Genomic DNA, 20,916 nt, shown 5'->3' with positions numbered 1-20,916 from the left:
TCCCTCTGCTCCAGCCCGCCGTGAGAGCAGCGAGGGGGCACGCCCGTCGCAGGCCGCCGAGCCGCGAGGAGGGGCACCGGCCAAGGCAGGAGGTGGCGCCACCGGATCCCCGCCGAGGAGGTAGGAGCGCCGGATCCCGCGGGATCCTGTCCGCGCCGCCCTCCCCGCCGCCCTCTGCGAACGCCATCCGCGCAAGCCGCTCGCTCGAGGAGCCAAGCCGCCGGGGGGCAGGAGAGGGCACCGCGAGCTCCGCCGCCGGGGGCAGGGCTAGCGCCAGCCCGCGCACGCGCGGAGCTCCGCCTCGCCGCCGTGGTCACCCCGCCGCGCACCCGCGCGCCATGGCCGTCGTCCCGCCGCCACGCAGGGGCTCGCGCAGGCCGGGGGAGGAAGAAGAAGGGAGGAGGCCGACATAGGGGCCCCACATGTAAGGATCCACATCACCGCACAGTCAACCTGCCACATCAGCTTCTAGGGTATGGCGTGGCTGAATTAGACCTAGATGACACACTTGAATAGATTGTGGACCTATAAATGCATTTTCGAAGTTCATGGACCTAAACAGAACAGACCAACTAGTTTAAGGACCCCAGTACATTTTACTCCAAAAAATTTGATGAAAACCTTACTCGCTTTAGAAACAGTTGGCTATATATAGATATAGATTTACAAGCAAATTCTGTAAGAATCTCCGAATCCTATTCAAACTCGGGAAGACCAACCGGCCTAGCCCCTATTTGAAACCGGCCTAACCTCTATGCAAAACTATAGCATGGCTGGTTTTGCCCAATGGACTCCAGTCTCATGCCAATTTTGATCGTCAATACATCGTGTGGAGTCTAACATATTTTTTTGTATGCATGGCCCACAACACAAGAGCCATACAATTTCACTGGATAGGAAATAACAAAGACTTTAATCATGAGTACTCATAACTTTTCAAATGTTGTACTAGCTGCTAGATTTCCTTTGGAAAGTTATCTTAAATTCTAAATGGTGTAGCTAGATTTCCTTTGGAAAGTTACAATTCGCTGCATATTTTTTCAAATGACTTTTCAAATGTTTATATGATCCTCTGATCATATCTACCGTTTACTCTTCTGGTGCCATATCTAGTAGTATCTTGTTTTGACCTCGCGACTCTCGAGTCTGGACGAAGCCGTTGCTTCGGGCGCGCCCGTTCACCGGTCGGCACGTCGGGTCGGGGCGTCGGGCCAAGCGGGAATTAATTGCGGCGCGGCGGCCGGTGTGGTGTGGCCCTGCTCTGCTCTTGTGCTCGGGCTCACACTGCGTTTCTGGCTGCTGCGGGTAGTGGCCAGTGGTCACCCCCGAGGCCCCGACCCCAAATCATCTCCACCTCCACCCCCTCGGCCCCTTCTCGTGGCCGTCTACCACCATTGCTTCCTCCTCCACCTCCACGACTGCCACGCTACCCAATCGTCGCTTCCCTTTCTTGATCTCTCGCTGTCTTTGCATGAGCTGCTGAAAGCGTGTGGCCTTTCCACGATTGGTGCGCGAACGCCCGTCCCCGTGTCGGTTCGTGGAGAGTTTCGTCGGCGCCCATGGAGAAGCTGCGCCGCCGGCGGCGGCGGCGGCGGCGGGTGGCGGGTGTCCTGCTGGTGATGGCGCTGATCTCCGTGCTCCCTGATCTCGGCAGCTGCAACGATGCCGGACGAGGTGTGTGACTGCTGGTCTCTCTGCTTCTTCTTTTCTTCTGATTTACTCCTTCGTGCATCGGTTTGCAATGTCAGCAAGGTAATTAGTCATGATTCTTTGATGCTCCGTTCACATCTTGAGAAACTGATACATGCTTCGCCGGTGCTATTTCTAACTGGTTGTAGGAACTCTGAACCCAGAGGAAGGTATCCGCTCCGACTCCGAAGCCTGGTGAGATCTCTCAACCGATCCTGATGAGCCACAATTGTTCTTGTTTTCTTTGGGCCATTCCCTCTTTCCTAAACTGTTTGCGTGCCTCGAATAATTGTTCATGATTGATCTCAGCTTCTAGAGCTTCAGTGACATGCTGGTTTTCTGAAGCCGATAGAATTCGGAAAGGCGGTAGTATCATCTTAGCTTGACTCCATCCATGTAATGTAGTCGATGACACATCTTCAGTACCGAGCCTCCACTTTTCACCTGAAAAGTGAAAACGGTAGACAAAAATCCATGCAGATCACCTACCGTTGTCCACAAATATTTGGCACACCTATCTAGCTACCTTACTGCATCGCGCTGCGCAAATTTTACCACGTAGACTGGTAGATGGACCAAAGCTGAGCTTGGAATCATGCATTGGCTGTCAGAAAAGACAGAAACTGACAGCTGAACCACCAAGCAGCAGCCCCAGATACGATGGTACACCATCTCTTGTCCGATTGTTCTTCGCCTCTTCTGCTCATTCCTTTTATCTCCATTCCAATTATTGGCAGGATAATCCATGGCGACCGTACACGGAAAATTCTGCAGGAGCAGCAGAACAAGTACTGGTCCGGATATTTCGGCAACAAGGCGGCATGGCCGGATTTCACCAACAATAATCCTCCGGCCGGCCGAGGCGGTTTTCAGGGCCCGCCGTCGACGTTCACGCCGCAGTATCCGCAGTGGCCACCGTGGCCGTGGACACCGAAGGTTACGCCGCCGATGAGCTTTCCCCCATCGCCTGCTCCGGCACCTTCCAAGCCTTTGCCGCAGCCCGCGCATGATGGAAATCCTTCACACAGCATTGCACTGCCCCCACAGCTGGCCGGCACCGGTAGTAGGCCGGTGGTTGCCGGAGTTGTGCCTGGAGCGGGGCACTCTGGTCATGTTAGCAGGCCTGCCTATGTCATCGCCGCGGCGGGGGCCTCCCTCCTCGCGGCCGTGTCGGTGGCGCTCTTCGTCCTGTGCTACCGGTCCAGCAAGGTGGTCACCGTCAGGCCGTGGGCGACCGGCCTCAGCGGGCAGCTACAGAAAGCATTCGTCACAGGTGGTCCACTTCATCCCCGACACCATCTAAAGTTGTTAACGACCTGACCGACCTTCATTGGCCGTGCACATTCAGCTTCTTGGAGAGAGGTGCTTGACAGATGTTTCAACCTGCAGGTGTGCCATCGCTGAAGAGATCGGAGCTTGAGCTCGCCTGCGAGGAGTTCAGTAACATCATCGGCTCCTTGTCGGATTACATGGTGTACAAGGGGACGCTGTCAAGCGGCGTCGAGATCGCGGTGGTGTCGACGACCAAGAACTCTGCCAAAGAATGGTCCAAGCACCGCGAAACACAGTTCAGGAAGAAGGTGGGAAATAATGCTACTCTGAAACTGTACTGTCCAATTTGCTCTGAAGATTCACCATAAAACAAACAAATTGACATTATGGCAAGGCCGGGTACTAATGTAAATATTCCCATACTACACTAATGGCAACTTCTGTTTTGCTTCAGATAACAAGCTTGTCCAGAGTCAACCACAAGAACTTCGTGAACCTGCTGGGCTACTGCCAGGAAGAACAGCCCTTCACCAGGATGATGGTGTTCGAGTACGCTCCGAACGGCACACTCTTCGAGCACCTCCACGGTAACGGAGTAGAATCACTGCACTAAAACAGCAACAATTTCAGAATCATTAACAAGCCATATTTGTGCATGAAATTTCACTGTAAAAGTGTCTGACACTGATGGTGTCTGCCCTGCAGTCCGAGAAGACGGCCACCTGGACTGGCCGACGCGCCTGCGGGTGGCTGTGGGCATCGCCTACTGCCTGGAGCACATGCACCAGCTGAGCCCGCCGGAGATCCTGCGCACGCTGGACACGTCCACCATCTGCCTGACCGACGACTTCGCCGCCAAGATCTCCGACGTCTTCTTCTGCGACGAGCCCCGGGACCGGGAGGAAGCGAGCCTGCCGTCCCTGTCCCAGGCGCTGGTGGACAGGGAGAGCGTGGTGTACAGCTACGGGATGGTGCTGCTGGAGACCATGACCGGCCGGTTCACGGCGTCGGGCGGCGGCCTGCTGGAGGGCTGGGCGGCGGGGTACCTGAGAGGGGAGCGGCAGCTTAGGGACGTGATGGACCCCGCGCTGCGGAGGTCCTTCCACGCCGCCACCGTCGACCGGCTGGACGGCGTCATCAGGGGCTGCACCGACCGCGAGCCCAGGCGGCGGCTGACCATGCCGGAGGTCGCCAGGCGGCTGAGGGAGATCACCGCCATGCCGCCCGACGCGGCCACCCCCAAGGTGTCGCCGCTGTGGTGGGCGGAGCTGGAGATCATCTCCACGGAGGTCAACTGAAACTGAGCATGGGAATAGGAATGTTTTCAAGGATTTCATCCAGGTCGTTTAAAATCCTGAAATTCCCAGAGCAGAATCCCGTTCAAATGCACCTGAAACTGTCGTTTAGTTGAGAATACAGGTTGATTTTGTATTTCTTTTTCCGTTTTCTGGTATTCATTTGTCCTGTAAAGTTTCTGTCCATTGTGTACATACGAACAATAGAAGCTACTGCAGCGTGTGGCCGGAGCAGACTTGCGATGTGCTAAAATGATGAAATAAAGGTCGTACATCCATTGCAATTTGTGGCTTTCTGTCCATTGCAGTTTCTGCAATCAACAAAGGCTACGAGTACTACAAATGTGTTGCACTTCATGCAGTAAATTAACAAACATCGGGAGGGGAGAGGTTAAGGTCTACGCATCCAGCAGACCAGCACCGTCCGAGGAAAGGAACACCAAAGAAGTGGCCAAGCCATCGCCGTGTGGCACGATAGTAGCAGCAGGACGTTCGAACGAACGAAAAAAAAAAAGGTAAAAACGTTAGTAACGTCAGATTTGAATTCATTCACATGTAAACTTATCTACCATGAATAACTGACAAATTAACCAACAGGCAACAATATTCAGCATAACCCAACGGTTAGGCTGAGATGGAAATAATTTGGAACAGATGCAGATGACATGAACATCGCACGGCAGACAGCCTAAAACCTTGTCCCAAAACTCAATCTGCCGAGCATGAAAAATGATAATACCAGCAATAGGATAAACGAACCAAGTTTGGCTGTTCAAGACAACCACTGACAGAATCCACCAAGTCTAATTAGACACAACGGCTTGACAGATCAACAACAACGCACAAATGCCTACGACAAGGATCCTAAGCCTGACACTACATATATATTGGTATCCTTTCGTTCACCTGTGGCAAATGGACTTGGCACAGCCACAAAAGAAACCTCCCATAGCCAACATAACAAAACCGTCTCACATTATGAGACCACCGCTTGGTTTATCATCCCCTGAGCCCATGACGCAGTCTCCCGAACTTCATCATCCAAGTCAAGGCACTCCCTCAAGAACTCAACATGAAAGAGGTGGGCCTGGAACAGATCCTTTGAGCTCGCGCCAAGTGTGTCAGCAAGATCCCCGAGGACAGCAACTGCAGCCTTCGTCACACTATCATCCCTAATGGCATTGCACATACAACTGTCAGGAACAGGTAACAAACAATATAATAGAAATTGCAATGTAAATGAAGCGCACCTGCTCCTATCTCTGAAGACAGCTTCAGTGAACTGCAGTAGATGGGTTGCGTATGGGATCATCAGCTGTGCTTTTGGGCCTTTGATACCCTGGAGTATACCAGAGTACGCCTCAAAAATTCCCCTTCTGAGCTGGTTGCCATAATCAACCATATCATCATCACTCTGATCAAGAGTACCAAGGAGTTCAGCAGCTCCCTGAAGCATCGGCATACCATATGGCAGATATTTCTCAAAATTCTCACCAATAGCAAGAGCTATATCTCCAAAGCATGAGAAAATCGGAGGCTTCACAGACCGATTGAGCATAGAGTTTGATAGATCCTTAAGAAGAACAGTCATAATTCGATCACAGAAGGGCAGAATTTTATCTTCCAAGGCACGGCAAATATCACCCACCACTCCTACAGAGATGGAGCACACTTGGTACTCTTCATAATTCTGCAAGCCAGCTTCCAGATACGTGAAGAAGTTAGGCATGTATTTCACAAAATCTGGACCAGTAGCATAGGCAAGAGCGCCAATAGCAAGCATAGCTTCTTCATGCACAGTAGAACTGTGGCAGGCAAAGACCCGCAGAAACAGAGTCATCAGCTGATCAGCAGTCAGGGCAATTATGGACTTAGCATCTGTGCTGCTCAGTTTCTGGATGATGACCTGCAGTACACCACACAGCAAAGCCTGAAGGTCGCTTTGCTTCTCTTTGTCACCAGAAGAAAGTATATGGAGATCAAATGTAAGGTTTAATCTTCTCATGATCTCCTGCAGTAGCTGCCCTATAATGCCTGAAGTTTCAGGTACGTTGCTAACTCTAACAATCTCATTCAGTGCTTCATAAGCAGAAGCACGAAGCCTGAAATGGGTCGTATCAGCACGATCCGCAGCAGAAAGTAGAGCAGCAATGACATTAGGTAGATAAGGTGTGAGCACAGAAGACATGGACTCTGCATCTTCATAACCTTGGGCCAGAAAATAAATAGCTCCACAAACTTTCTCAGCCACATTTGGAACATCTTTACTACTCTCAAGCAACACAGCCATGATACGAGGAAGGTTTGAACTATTTATAATTGGGTTTGCACCAGCAGGAGAATGCAAGAGCTCAAATACCCTCCCAAGCGTCCAAGCAGTAGTATCTTTTACCTGGGTATTTGAATCATTCATTGTGTTGAGCAAGAAACCAAGACCACTCTGGACCAGTGGAGCAAGTTTTTCAACAGATGGGCCTTCAAGGATAGAACCAAATGCAAAGGTAGCTGCCTCACGACAATGCCAATCTGGCTTTGTGATGTTGGCCTCAACAAATGGCATGACAAGAGGGACGATTGCATCACCAACAGTTCTAGCGATGAGTCCAAGGCACGTCCCACCACTCATAGAAATGTTCCAGACATTGTCATCTTGGTCTTGATCTTCCTCTTGCTTCAATAAAGTTTCTAGCAGCATAGGAACCAGTGAAGGAAGGGCCTTTTCAATAAAGCGAAAATGTATAGTAGAGTTGCCATCATCAGATCCTTCATATTCATCTTGGAGAGCAATCTCTTCATCACAAATAGCGCTCCAAAACTCAACAGCTTGAAGTGCAACCGGTTCCTCATCTCCTTTCACTGCATTAGCTGTCAGGTTGAATATGGTTTGCATGTAATAATCTAAGTGTGAATAATATGTGGATGCAATTGCAACAAGGCATTCAAATGCAGCTTGTCTGATTTCCACTTCTTTAGATACAGCAGTGTCACAAATCACCTTCATTATATAATTCCTCTCCATTTCATTTGCAAAGTTACTCTCAGCAAAGTCAAGAGCATTATAGAGGGCTTTAACTGCTGCAAGACGGACTTCAGAGCTGAGCTCTGTCTGGTTCATTCCCTGGACCACAGCAGTCAGAACAGCATTCACTTGATCCTGCTCCAAGTGCTGTGGAGAAATCTCCTCACATACATACCCCAATGCCTCTAGTGTTGCTTGCTTCAAAGGAGCTGATGCACCCGGCAGTGTCATGTTTCCCAATAATTTGGCAATGAGGTCTTGCCATTCTCGACGTGGGATCTCAATTGATGCAACCTTGGCAATAACTTGGGATGAGGTACGCCTTGCATCATGAACCGAAGATCCTAGTGTTCCCAGCAATGACTCCTTGATCTTCGATTTGATAGAAGGATCCACACTGACCCATTGCTGAGTCAATAGCTCCTTTTTCGAAGAATCCTTAGCATCCAAAGAATTCTTAAGGATAATACCTGCAAGCCTTCTAGACTCTGGGGGTTTTTCATCATTTGAGAGTTCCACTGATAAGGAGAGGAGGAAGTTTGGAAGATTCTGCTCCTGGAACTGTGTGAGGTTGGTTTCGGCTACTGTTCGAAGGTTAGCATCAGGAGATTGAGCAGCTAGCAGAATTTGAGTAATATCCATGGCTGTAGGAAATGCCCTATCCTGCATCGAAGGAACAGAATTTGTCAGTCAACAAGTAATCACTGAAAAACCAACAAACAGAATACGTCAACAGTCCAGATTACTAAGGGACCACAGCACTGAGAAACAAGTCATTTAACAAAAGTACTCTATTATTGAGGTATCAAAATTTTAAAAACTATTAAAGCCCATACTCATAAGATAATCAACATATCCTTATGTAGAAATTGATTAGTATCATCAGCAATCCAATATAATAATTAAAACAACTAAAGCAAAATTAGAAGGAAAAAAACATAACACTAATAACTAAATGTAAAGCAGAAAAAACATGATACAACACTGATCAGAAAAGGCTAAAGCAGGGTAAACATTCTCCAAACAACTAAATGATCATGATACAACTCTGCTAACATGAATAAAAAACATGAACCAAAGCTGATTAAACATTTTTTAACCTAATAACAGAAAAGGAAAACTATGGAGCATCACTGCCTATGGATTATGAAGGTACAACTGCACATAACACGAGCAGAAACATGGAAGAAAAGCAACAGCCTAAATATTGCACACACACACAAACCAAAAAAGAAAAGAGCACTGTGGAACAAAGCTATCTGCAATTCAGAAATTACAAAATAAATATATTGTAGGGTGAACAGATCACTACCCTTACAGCATCAGCATCCAATGCAAATAATTTAAATCAGTCAATAGAGAACGGAGAACAAAGATACATATCTGTGGAGCTGTATGAATACACTGATACGCCTAACACAACATGATCATGAAAGCGACTAAAGGGTAGCAACATCGAGATACAGAGTTTGGACTAAAAGACAAAAGACCCTTCACTATGCACATACAACCTGTGTCTCAGTTAAAATCTACAGAACAAACCAGGCAAACTTGACAAATGATGTCAGCTGCTAAGGCACATTATGCACCAAGGAGCATCACAGAACATAAATAAGACCATGCTCACACTGACCCAAGAGCCAAATCGTATATATGAACTACATTAACAACCGTAAAAACTGCCAAAAGGGGACTATTGCAACAACAGAAACATCTGTGCAGAAATGTTTGGATCGGTTCCTCAGTTCCGGGACTCAAACAAATCAGGATGAAGGGGCCCTAAAACCTACGCTATCCCCTTCCCAATACTTAGTGAGCATGTTCATCTACCCAATCCTGATATGGAAAACTTCACCATGCTAGAAAGTATACAGGCAAACATAGAACTCGCAAGCCAGGGGAAAAAAACTACTACGTGAATCAACACCTCAATGGCAGGCGCGGGCTGAAAAGCTGGGCAACGGGGATTCAGTTAAGTCCCAAAACAAAAACAAAAAAAGGAAAAATCGGAGGGGGGGAGGGAGGGGAACCGCTAATAGCACCGCTCCACTCACTCACATAAGTAAATCCGCGACGAACTGGACGGACTGGAGATAAACAAACAGTCGGGTTCAAGCGTCGCAGCGAAGCGACGGTCCCACGGACCGAGACGAGCGATTCATCCGGGCAAAAGAGAGGACAGTTAGGGTTTCTTACCGCCGCGCAGAGAGGAAATCAATCCAGGCCCGGACGAATCCCCGCCGCACTGGAGCACACGAGATCCGGACGGCGTCGCGTCGGGGCGGCGCGGGAGGGAGGCTAGGGTTGGGGACGGGTCGGCGGAGCGGAGGGTGGTTTATGAGATGCTTCCCCGCTCGCCTATTCAAACGAAACGCAACTCCGGCGGGGGGAGGGGGCGCATGAAAAAGAGGAGCGGAGCGGGGGAGGGGAGGGAGCCAGGAGGGGGAGAGGCGGCTAGGGTTTAGGAGGGAGGTGGGCTGCGGGCGGGGCCGCGGCCTGCTTTCGTGCGGGGGTTTTGGGAAAGCGCCCTGTGCACCAGCCAGTTTGACTGAAATTTTCCTTTTCTTTTGTGAGAAAAAAACATCCCGTCCTCTGCTCGTGTGATTCTGTCAAAAAAGAAAGACAATATACAGATGTATTCAATTTTCTGCCCAAAATTTCTTGAAAAATATTTGTGCATCCAACTGTTTGTTTTGTCTAACCATTAGATTCCATACAAATTTTTTATTAGTTTGATTTAATTCCCGTAAGCTATTTAGATTGGTCTAATATAATTTACCCACTAAAATGTTTGCTGAAAATTTCTCCCATGCAAGCTGCCTTTTAAGTTCGAATACCTTTTCTACACAAATATTCACATACATGAGCATACACTCATCCCAATAAATAATTGTAGACTTGCTCAAAAAAAAAAATTGTGGACAAACCCTACTCTTAAGCTAGGTCTTGAGAATCCTAATCCTGATTTAGAATAGGAAAAAGTCCATTTTTGACCCCTCAACTCTTGGATTTGTCCAACTTTAACCCCAACTACAAAATCGGATACAATAGACACCATAAGTTGTAATACCGTGCAACTTTGGCACCTGTGCTCGTTTTCAATGGTTTTGCGCTGACGTGGCGGCGGTTTTGGACACATGGCGCTGACGTGGCGGACTTGGTTCTTTGCTGAGGAGAGAGAGGGAGAGACTTAGAGAGAGAGGGAGCAGAGCCGTTGCCGCCGCAGCCACGTCCGACGCCCGCACGCTCGCGCCACCGCCGTTGAGGCCGGGCGTTGCCGAGCTGCTGCGGCGGCGAGGGAGCTCCTCCTCCTGCGGACCCGTGCATGGGTTCGAGCGCTCGTGGGGAGGACGGGCAGCGGCCGAGGGCGAAAGTCATGGTGGCGGGCCGTGGCCCGCTCGACGGCGAGGCGGCACGGGGCGGCGGCGCGGAGCAGGCGGCTCGGTAGCGCTGCGCAGGGGTGGTGCGCGGCGCACATGCGGCGATGGAGCGCGAGGGTGCGGCGGCAAAGGCAGGCTCGACCGGCGTAGCGGCCATGGCGGGCGGCGGTGCAGCTTGGCGCAAGCAGGGGGGCGGACCGGCAGCGAGGCCGCCTCCACAATCGACCGCGCCGCCATCACCAGTCATGGCCGCTCCTCTGTTCTTCCCCGAGCCAAGACCACCGCCATTGATTAGCCACCCCTGCACTGCAATCGACCGAGTTGAGGCCATCACGAGTTCCACCTACCTCCACCAAACCTTCCCAGCCCCTTTACTCTTCTTCTCTTTGCCCGAGCAGAGCTCCCCACTAGCTCCCATGGCCGCCGCCCCTGTCTATGCTTGTGCAGCAGAGGCCGGGCAGTGTGTGGCACAGGCGTGGTGTGGTGGCATGGATTTGAAGGCGTTGGGCATGCGGCAAGCAGAGGCTGCAGCGGCGAGGCAGGGCCAACGGCAAGCAGAGGCTGCGCGGCGCGGCGAGGCAGCGGCCAGCGGCAGGAGGAGCTCCACAGCGAGCTGCACAGCCTAGGGGCACGTGGGAGGCGAGGAGCTGGGCAACCATAGCTGCCACCGTCGCCGGAATCTCTCGCTCTGCTCTGCTCTGCTTTGCTCTCGTGTAGGTAGGCGGGGGACCGACAGCGGGGAGGGCGGGGCGGCGGTGAGCGCGGCCGGGCGTTGCCGCGGCGCTCCGTGGCGCAACGCAGGGGGGCGCAAAGGTGGCCCACAGCATGCGTGTGACGGCGGCAGGCTGGCCGGCGGCGGCGTGGCCGCGTTCCGGTCACGGCAGTGGTAAACACGTCCATCTAGTGCGAGCACGAGCTACACGAGAGACAAACGATGCTATCTGTGCCATCAATCGAAGAAGAACGAGCCCGGAAGTGAGGTCTCACCGTGGGAGTAGCTCATGGCAGCGTTGGTAACTCAGGACTCATCGTCGGCAAGCGATTTCGAGGCACGACGAGCTGGAGCGAAGCGACGGGGAGGTGCACTGGGTGGTAGACGTAGGGGTGGTAAAGGGCCCAACATTTTGAACTAGAAAATCTAAGGGCCGGGCTCTAATCTTATGTAATTTTGAACTAAAAATTTTAAGGGCCTTATTAGGCTGTGAAGAGGTCACTAGGGCCATGACCCATTACCACCCCTAGGTAGAGGTGCTAAGGCAGAGAGGAACCGGCCTGAAGCGCGGAGACGGCAGCGGATTTGGGGGCACAGTGGCGGCGTGCGACGAAGGAGCGAGGCAGAGCAGATGAGCTGGAGGCCGACCTCGACGCGGCGGCGGCGGCCATGGCCGGGCGCTTTGGGGCCATGGGGGCAGCGAGTGCGGATGGGAGTCGCGGGCGCGGCGGCGGCGCGGGCAATGCAGCGGCGAGCAGGCGTTGGTGGCGTCGGCAGTGAAGAAGGGAGAGAGAATGGGTATGACATGTGGGGCCCGGCCACGTGATGGCTTAGTTGGCAAAAAAAAAAAACAAAACCACTGCCATGTCATCACAATATCACCCAGAAGGGGTCGGAGGGCCAAAGTTGCACGGTATTAATTGTTGGGGTATTCATTGTGCCCGGTTTTGTAGTTGGGGGTTAAAGTTGGACAAACCCAAGAGTTGAGGGGTCAAAAATGGACTTTTCCCTTTAGAATATTACGATTCTATCCTACACCTCCAACACCCAAAAAAATGATCCAGACCCCATCTAAAATCCTAATTTCATTGGATCACGATTTCTAGTATATGATCCCTATTCTGGTAATAGATTTTGTGGCTATTCTATAATTAAGTGATATATGTATCAAAATATTTCTATCAGTTTAATTTAGGTTTTAATTATTTTTATGTTATGTTATATTAAGTAATGTATTAATTAATGCATTTGAAGTGATCAAGCTATGATGAATATGTACACACAAATTTACATACTTAACTCAAATTTAGCAAAAAAAATATTAAATGCATCAAATTTATTATGAATTTTATTAGCCAATATTAAATTCCGTATACTTCTTGTCGACATATTGATATGGAATAATTTAGGATGAACCACTATGGAAAAAAGTGTGCATGTGAGAACTGAAATGTAATGTGAAAACATAACTCAAGAAAATTTTTGCTTCTCAAACTTTGTTAACTCTTAAATAATTAGCTTTGTTTTAGACTATGACCCCAACCATTCAAACAGCCAGCTATCTCTAAATTTTATTAAATATACCACCTCGGTCCTCAACGTGTTTTCATGCCTTGCGATTCATGCAAGGAAAAGTATTGACTATCGTGGCCTGCATAAAGCAACCAAGGTGTCAAAAAGCGATAAAATAGTGATAGGTTTGATTATTTGTACAAGATCGGGCATTGAAGAATTTTTATAATGGGTTGCTGGTGACACATTATTAGATGTGAAAATAAAATGATCACCAGTTAGATCTTGGCTGGCCAAAAAATAAGGGTAAAGGTCAGGTTCATTTCTTCTGAATTTTGTTTTGCATGCTCTGACTAATGAACTTTTGCTGAAGGATAGGTGTTTGGATTGTTTCAAATCAATTTACTTTCAGCTTTTGCTTTCCTCCAGTTCTCATTCCAAAGGCAGCCACAGCACAGTCAAGGGAAAGAGAGGTGTATATCAGTACAACTTCACAAGTGCAGTCGCAATACAAAAGTACATTATCTTTCAACATCAACAGCAAATGATAACAGTAGCACAAAAATTTACATGTACCATATGGTAACAGTAACACAGAAAATTTACATGTACCATATGTACTCTGCTCAGTAGTACAACATAGCCCTGCTTCCAACAAACAGCTAGTCGATAGCTCCGTTTCAGTCAAAAACATACAGGGAACCGTAATTATGTACCGATTGGTTCACCATAGTACTCTGTTCAGTAGTACAACATAGCCCTGCTTACAACAAACAGCTAGACGACAGCTCCATATCAGTCAAAAATATACAGGGAACTGTAATTATGTACTAATTGGTTCATCATAGTCAGAGCTTCTCCGCCATGTTCGCCAGGGACTTGAAAGCATGTGAATCACCCATGCACCTGCTACGTGTGGATATATGATGGAAAGGCCTGATCAGAGGCCTAAAGCATGTGCATCATCCACAATTTGAATTTGTGGACATAAAGATACACTATACAAGGTCCGATCAGATCTGTCTCGGAAAGTCTCTTGCAGAGTTTCATGTATGATTCTAGGCTGCCAGATTCCTGTACGTTTCTCCGCAGTGCAGTTAATACAGCAGCTCTATCCAGGTAATCTGGAAATAAGCCCATGTCGAGCATCTGCATGAGTGTCTCCGAGGCATCTAGAATGAAGCCACCTTTGACATAGCCTCGCAGGAGCCATGACATTGACTTCTTTCTTCTTCCGGCGCTACTTGACTCGACTCCTGCAAGCAATCGGCGTACAGCAGCAGCTTCCCCTTGAGATGCACAAATTGCCAATACAACATCATAGAGCTGCGTATCAGGTTCTCTACCAAGAAGCTTCATTTCCCAAAGTTGGTGCTCAGCTTCTAAGCCACAACCAGCACAAGTATACAATGAGAGGAGCCTCTCATGCACAAGTCCTAGAACTTCGCTACTGCCTTCCTCTACTGCCCAGTTTGACAAAAGAACACCATCACTTAACAATTCTGATTGATACTTTTCAATACTTTGCATGCTCTCAGCATCCAGTTTAGAAATAGAGCCATCCTTCACCGATGAATTTAGTTTCCGCAGAGCCTTTGAGAATTCCTTTTGCTCTTTAACCAAGGCAGTTAACCCAATTAGATAACTATACACCTCAGGCTTCAGGCCACTCTCCTTAAATTCAGTGACCAACTTGACAGCATCCCTGTAGTCCCCATCCATCTGTCAGATGAAAAGTAACAAAAAAAAAGGTTAGAAACTGGAATTAATAGACATCATATTGATATGAGATAACATGGATTGGTGTTTTATTTGCAGCTAAAATATGTTGGGACAAATGAATGCCAAATATGTCTGAGTAATCATACTAACTTTGAGTAGCATCAGTTATCTGAAGTTTGAATGATACACTACGAATGCCATCAATCAATATGCTCTGATTTTTAGCAGCCTCAATCATCTCAACCTTGATAGTTGATACTAATGCCATCAAATTTCATGTATACACAGTCCAGATGGAAAAAGAAATTTGTCTTACTGAACGACAAGCAATCCATTACACTAAGAAAATAGCCAAAAACATAGCAGAATATGCTCTAAGGTGACTGTATAACATTCTAATAGCAAGATGTTTCTGTAATTGCAATTCATTCTCTGTCTTCTTTGTATTTATCAGTAAATTCAAGGACTGTGAGAAGAAGGATACAATAGAAAATGCTGCTGGCAAGTTCAAAATATGTATACAGCAATCTTGGAGAGCCTTCTGGAACAAGTTACCACTGGCTTCCTTCGTATGGATAGCTAAAGTTGATTTATCTCAGATTTGTTGGCACTTGTACAGAAAAAAAAAGGATAGATATATACTACAAGCTGTAGCATGCAGCTACAAAAGAAAGGACTTGAGCTTGCTGCTTTATACATAGGTACATACTAGTATCCAACAGTAGGAACAACACAACAGAGACCATCAGTGAGAACATAGAGCAAAAGCATCGGTATACCTATTCCATAAATAGTTTCAGAAAATGTTCTAAAAGATAGGGGAAAAGGAGGCCAAAGTTTTCTAAGCCTAATGTAGGATCTTAGGTTTATGAAAATTGCACTTGCAAAATTTTGACATTCCCCCAAGTATTTGGCTATAGCTTGGCTTGATTCTTTCCCTAGCAACATGGACACATGGTAATGGGCACATATTCACACACAAGTAACCACAAAAAATTGAACTTGGCCATTTTTTTTTATCAAAGATCCCTGATATGTACAATCAAGCCCTACATAGCTCCCCAAACTTTATATCAATTCAGTTCATGACAAGGGTGTTTTTAGTTTGATCCGCTACCACAACATTCCCGTAGAATATCTGGCCATGCCAAGTTTAACTGAATAACTATCCTAGTACAGACTACAGAGTATGCCAAATATGAAAACCAATACTCTGCATGTCAGGATGTAGGTTTTGGCAACTGGTATTTAGCAAAAAGAAAGAATAGAAGAAAAAACTCAGCAGGAATCCTAGATTCTAGAACAAAACGAAATTCCATGGAGCACTCCAAACAATAGCTAAATCATTGAAAACTGGCATAGGCCTCTGAAGCCACAAACCAAATACTAAACCCCAAATTTCTGATGCTTAAATGAAAATCATGCTCCAAATGATTAATCGTTTATCTATAGTAAAGAGAATGGAGTACACGTGTAGATTGATAAACTAATTACTAGTTGAACAGACAGAGAAGTCTAACCTACATGTCAACAAATCAGCAATGTGATCCAAGCTGACTATTTTATAGCACCACTCATGTGCTTGCAACTACAGTGATAAAATCAGTTTAGTACAACATGAATATCCTAACAAGATTTAATAAGATCACGCTATGACATGATTGAGTTTGCTGCAAACAAAGATCACTTTAAGATTTGAAAAGCAATAGTGCAATACACGTGCATAGTAATCTACAAACCGTCAGAGACTCAAATACAAAGGTCTAAATGATGTTATCCCAACAACTCATCAAAAATTACAGCTGTTATCCCAACAACCCATCAAAATCCCAAACTACTATGACATGCAGAACAGGCGAACTGATTAGAAATCAAAACTGAAGGATGCAATAAGCAGAAATCACGTTGAACTTCAAAACATCATAAGCAGTAAAAAATTAGAACATTTAAGCACACAATTCGAAGCAAAAATGATCCAAGAGTAGTATAAGCAGTAACCTAGGACCAACAATTGCATAAAGTTAGTGTTCGAGACAAAAAGTAAAGCCCAAATTAATAAAACGGATAAAAACTGCAAGTTACCATCATCTTCCAGGCGAGGTAGCCGACGGGCCCTCCCCGCTCGCCCTCCCCGTCGGCAGAGCCGTGCTCCCCTCCCGCGCCGACTCCGAGCCCCCCTCTCCTGAGCACGTCCCTGACGAACTCGACCGCGTGCTCCCTCTCCCCGCGGTCCCAGTACAGCGCGACGGCCTTCTCGATGAGGCTGAAGCCGGGCCTCAGCCCGACGCAGTCCATCTCCCCGAGCAGCGCGGCGACGTCGGCCACGTCCCCGCCGGCCCCCACGAGGCGCTCGATCCAGCCGCATGCGATGGCGACCATGAGCTCCATGGTCTCGCCGTCGACGCGGTTGGCGCGGCGGAGCCAGTCGAAGACCTCGAGCGCACAGTAGGCGTCGCGCCCCTCCTGGGCGAAGTAGACCAGCACGAGCTGCAGCTCCCGCGGCGACAGCGCGGCCAGCGGGGCCTCGTCGGCGGCCGCGGAGGCCGGCTCGCGCTCCAGGTGCTCGATGGCGGCGGCGAGGAGCCCGTCGGGGGCCGCGGCGGAGAGGGGCGGCGCCGCGTGGTCGAGACGCAGCGAGCGCGGGGGTGGTGGGGGGCGCGGGGAGACGGAGGACCCGGGGGGGCGGCGAGAGGAGGAGGAGCGGGTGGACTGTGTGAAGGTGGCGACGGCGGCCGCGGTGGCGTGGGAAGAGAGCGCCATGGATTGCGGTGAGGGGTGCGGTTGGGCTAGGGTTGGGAGGAGGGCATGGTAGTGCGGCGGAGGATTTGGAGGCTTGGTTGTTGTGGTTGATGTGTGAGGAGGAGAAGGAGAAACGTGGCCTGGACGAAAGAGGGGATGGTGGATCGGCGATGGCGACCTGCGGCGGAGGGGAAGTAGAGAAAAGGTAAAATGTTTTACCTACGTACTCTTATGTTAAGTATTTTTATCTCTATATTTTTTAAAAATAAATTTATATTTATATATCCTCGCGTTTAGTTTTTTTACTCCTATACCTTTCCGTACATGTTCTGTTAAGATTTAACGTAGAAAAGCTCTGACAGATAGGACTCATCATTGAAAATGACTCTATTGCCCCTGTCTATCCATTTTTTTGAAAAGATAGCAGGAGCACTGCTATGTCATTTAAGAAGAAGAATCATTCGTACATAACGCGCCGAAGCATACACCACCACACAAACAAACGCACACCACACACGCTACACCACCACCACCTGGGAGAGGAGTTGAAATCAAACCGTCGAAAATTGCGCCGTCGTCACCAACGATGTGCCACGTCAAAGCCGCATCCCGCTGCAAGCCCGAGCGGCTACCCGCACTCCTCCACCATGGGACTATCAACCTCAAGACGCACGGACAAAGATCGTCGATCCCTCTGCTCCAGCGATGCATCAGCAAAACTCTCTCGTCGTAGCACCAATGAACACCACTGATCCTGGCCACTCTGCGTGGGGACCTCGCCTCACCCACTGGCTCACACTCCTCCGCCAAAAACTCAGATATCTGAAGCCGCAAAGAGAGCATCACCTCCGCCCAGCCGTCACCGAGCTCACCACTGCACCTTGCTCGCCAGCTCAAGTTCTCCAGCACCCATGGTCCCTCTGCACCTTCCTGCCAACATGTACCGCGCGTACAACCTGTAGCACACAAGCGAGACTACCAACCAAACCACCACCACCACTACCACAAGCCGTTCTGGGTCTCCAGATGCGACGCCTCTAACGAGGGCATGACGCCAAGGCGCCGCCGTCGCACGTCCATACATGGATAGGGTTTTCACCCTGAGAGTCCTGCGATACAGAGAACATAGTGCTTCGCCATGGTGCCCCCAGCAGGGAAACGACGGCCCAAGGGCGCCGCCACCATGTCCACCGACGACGTGTAAATGAAGGCTTTCGCCCGATTCAGCACCATGTCTGCCGCACACACATGGCCATGGCAGTAGACTGCTCCCCGTCGCTTCTGCACCGCCTCTACCGGAAGAAGCCCGGCGCTACTCAAAACCACCACCTCGGTGCCACCAACAAGCACCAGCCAGGCCCCCAGCCCCACCACCATGGTGGTGCTGGACCAGTATCGTCGACGAGGAAAGGAGAGGGGGAGCACCATCCTCTCACGTCAGCATCCGTCGCCCGCGCACTGCTCACCACCGGCCCCACCAAATCCTGGCCGTCATGGCCGAGAACGACAGAAAAACCGGCAGCCCGGCCACAGCCACCGCCGAGTCCATGGCGCCGGCCGCAGCCGCCATCCCGCACCCCGCACCGGCCCCGCAGCCGCCGACCCGCGGCAACCCCAGACATCGCCGGCACCACCCGTGCTTGCCGAAGCCGCCGCCGCCGCAACTATGCGCCAGCCGCCGCTCCCCCCACACCAACGCGCGCCCTCGCCACGCAGCCACAGGAGCAACGCCGCCGCGTGCCAGCCGCCGCCCGGACGCGCCAGGCCATGAGCCACACTGCCGCCACCGCTCCCCGCCCCGCCGAGCCCCAGATCAAGCCGCAGGCCACCGGGAATGGCCACCGCCGCCGCAGAACTAGCCGCGGGCCGCCGGGAACGGCCACCGCCGCCGCAGAACTGGCCGCCACCATGAGAGGACAAGGGGGAGGGAAAGATAGAGGGAGAGAGGTTGGAACCCCGCCGCCGCCTTCCTCACGGCCGGCCGGACTTCCGGTGGCCACTCGGGCGGCGGCGAGGCGCGGGAGCCGGGATTGGGAGGGGCGGCGGCGCACAGGCGAGAGTTCCGCCCGAGCCGCCCTTGGAAGGCGACGCGGGGGACGGCCCTACCACTCCCCCTATCCATCCATTCATCCCTGCGACCGACTCTATCTCTTGTGCCCGCCTGGAAGCCGCCCGTCGCAGCTGGGCACTCAATGCCGCGCCCTCAGCCGACACGCAGGGCCACGCCGCCCTCTGCCGGCACGCGGGGCCTGCGCTCGGGCCCTGGCCGCTGCGGGGTGCCGCGTCCGCCGCCCTAGCCTGTACTGTGCACCTGAGCCTGCGTGTCGACCGGCGCCCGCGCCGCGTCGCCGCCCTAGCGTCGACCGCCGCCTGCGCGCGCGTCGCCTCGCGTGCGCCGCCGCCCACGCCGGCGCGTTGGTTTTCGCGTGCTGCTGCCTGGCATCGTCCTCCTCGAGCAGACGCAGCCGCTCGGCCCGCGCGCCGCTAGGCGTCGATGAGCGCCTGCGGAAAGCAACAGTGCAAGATTCGGAAATGGCGTGCGGCTCTTACGTGTTTCCCGCTGAGGTAGTGGAGCATGATGGCGAGCTGGCCAAAGGGAAGGAGCACGTTGATCCTGGCTTGGAAGATGACGATGTGCATGCTGGTGAGCGCCCTCCCCTACCTGCTCCCGGGTGAGAGCAACTCGGCCACCGCGGCGAGCGAGCTGATGTGCTCGAAGTCCAGCGTGTGCATCTTCTGGGGCGGCGGCACCGGCGAACCCGCCGGCGATGACAGCTCCAGCTCGTCCACCTCCGCGAACCCCAGAGCCGGCTTCTCCGCCCCCATCATCGGCGAGCTGCCGCCCAAATCGAAGGGCCGCGCCAGTGGATCCGCGCAATGCAGAGCCGGCCGGGCTCCCTCTCCCAAGAGCGAAGGGACACGAGCACCGGGTGAAGGCGGATCGACCAAGCTGGCAAGGCCAAATGCTGAGGGAGGAATAGGAGGAAGAAGAGCGCGATTGAGTTGGGACTCGAACGCGCGCGTCTGAATTGGTGATCGAATCTCGCGGCCACGGAGAAATGCGCTCGGCGGGGGTGCGAGCTCGCCTGGCCGCGTGCGGGCAGGCTCTGGCGAGCTCGGCCCGCCTCAAGCAGGCGGAAGCGCCGAGCTTCGGCGCGGTGTCCGTGCGAGTGCTCCGCCGGCTACATGCCACTCCGCTGACGGGCGCCGCCGCCGCCGCCAGGAGCTGCGGCCACCGGGCGCCGCGGCCGCCGGGCGCCGCCGCCCTTGCGTGAGGCCGCTGCCTCGGGCACCGTCGCCGCCAGGCGCGGCGGGGACACGGCGCCGTACGAGCTGCGCACCAACGCCCTCCTCACGCTCCGGACCATGCTGCACCTCGAGGCGCTCGTCGAGGGCCACTTCCGCTCTCGCGGGAGGCTCATGCAGACAGAGTGCTCCGTCGGCTCGCTCGGCGTACATAAGGGCAAAATGGTCTTTTCCCAACTCTGTTAACCTCCGTTTGTGCTCATTCCGTCCAGAAGGGTATAGGGTTAAACAAAAACGCGAGGGTATAAAGGTGCGAATTCATTTTTCAGG

General features: G+C 51.2%; 3 protein-coding genes across 3 annotated transcripts; 1 reads left to right on the top strand and 2 right to left on the bottom strand.

Moving 5' to 3' along the window:
• The first annotated feature begins 1,242 nt into the window (after positions 1-1,242).
• Positions 1,243-4,542, top strand: LOC120665805 (inactive receptor-like serine/threonine-protein kinase At2g40270). Its single transcript, XM_039945484.1, has 6 exons — positions 1,243-1,674; positions 1,839-1,884; positions 2,427-2,962; positions 3,079-3,269; positions 3,416-3,548; positions 3,667-4,542. The coding sequence occupies exons 1-6, from the start codon at positions 1,560-1,562 to the stop codon at positions 4,257-4,259; spliced, it is 1,614 nt and encodes a 537-aa protein (XP_039801418.1). The 5' UTR covers positions 1,243-1,559; the 3' UTR covers positions 4,260-4,542.
• A 310-nt stretch (positions 4,543-4,852) lies between these two features.
• On the bottom strand, positions 4,853-9,744 carry LOC120665804 (importin subunit beta-1-like). Its single transcript, XM_039945483.1, has 3 exons — positions 9,472-9,744; positions 5,507-7,938; positions 4,853-5,428 (listed from the first exon to the last, which is right to left on the bottom strand). Exons 2-3 carry the CDS (start codon positions 7,915-7,917, stop codon positions 5,233-5,235), a joined length of 2,607 nt encoding a protein of 868 aa, XP_039801417.1. The 5' UTR covers positions 7,918-7,938; positions 9,472-9,744; the 3' UTR covers positions 4,853-5,232.
• Positions 9,745-13,377: 3,633 nt separating this feature from the next.
• Positions 13,378-17,476, bottom strand: LOC120665803 (pentatricopeptide repeat-containing protein At2g30100, chloroplastic-like). The gene is made up of 2 exons (XM_039945482.1): positions 16,684-17,476; positions 13,378-14,601 (listed from the first exon to the last, which is right to left on the bottom strand). Exons 1-2 carry the CDS (start codon positions 17,359-17,361, stop codon positions 13,828-13,830), a joined length of 1,452 nt encoding a protein of 483 aa, XP_039801416.1. The 5' UTR covers positions 17,362-17,476; the 3' UTR covers positions 13,378-13,827.
• Between the last annotated feature and the right edge of the window lie 3,440 nt (positions 17,477-20,916).

The sequence above is a fragment of the Panicum virgatum genome, chromosome 3N (genome assembly GCF_016808335.1).
Source record: "Panicum virgatum strain AP13 chromosome 3N, P.virgatum_v5, whole genome shotgun sequence".
Taxonomy (NCBI): domain Eukaryota; kingdom Viridiplantae; phylum Streptophyta; class Magnoliopsida; order Poales; family Poaceae; genus Panicum; species Panicum virgatum.
This window is presented reverse-complemented; position numbering and strand designations above follow the sequence as displayed.

Excerpts from the sequence above, each read along its gene's own strand:
- LOC120665805 (XM_039945484.1), top strand. The coding sequence starts at position 1,560 with ATGGAGAAGCTGCGCCGCCGGCGGCGGCGGCGGCGGCGGGTGGCGGGT. Across the intron at positions 1,675-1,838 it reads CTGCAACGATGCCGGACGAG|GAACTCTGAACCCAGAGGAA; the intron begins GTGTGTGACTGC and ends AACTGGTTGTAG. Across the intron at positions 2,963-3,078 it reads ACAGAAAGCATTCGTCACAG|GTGTGCCATCGCTGAAGAGA; the intron begins GTGGTCCACTTC and ends TTCAACCTGCAG.
- LOC120665804 (XM_039945483.1), bottom strand. The coding sequence starts at position 7,917 with ATGGATATTACTCAAATTCTGCTAGCTGCTCAATCTCCTGATGCTAAC. Across the intron at positions 5,429-5,506 it reads GTCTTCAGAGATAGGAGCAG|GGATGATAGTGTGACGAAGG; the intron begins GTGCGCTTCATT and ends CAATGCCATTAG.
- LOC120665803 (XM_039945482.1), bottom strand. The coding sequence starts at position 17,361 with ATGGCGCTCTCTTCCCACGCCACCGCGGCCGCCGTCGCCACCTTCACA. Across the intron at positions 14,602-16,683 it reads ACCTCGCCTGGAAGATGATG|ATGGATGGGGACTACAGGGA; the intron begins GTAACTTGCAGT and ends TTCATCTGACAG.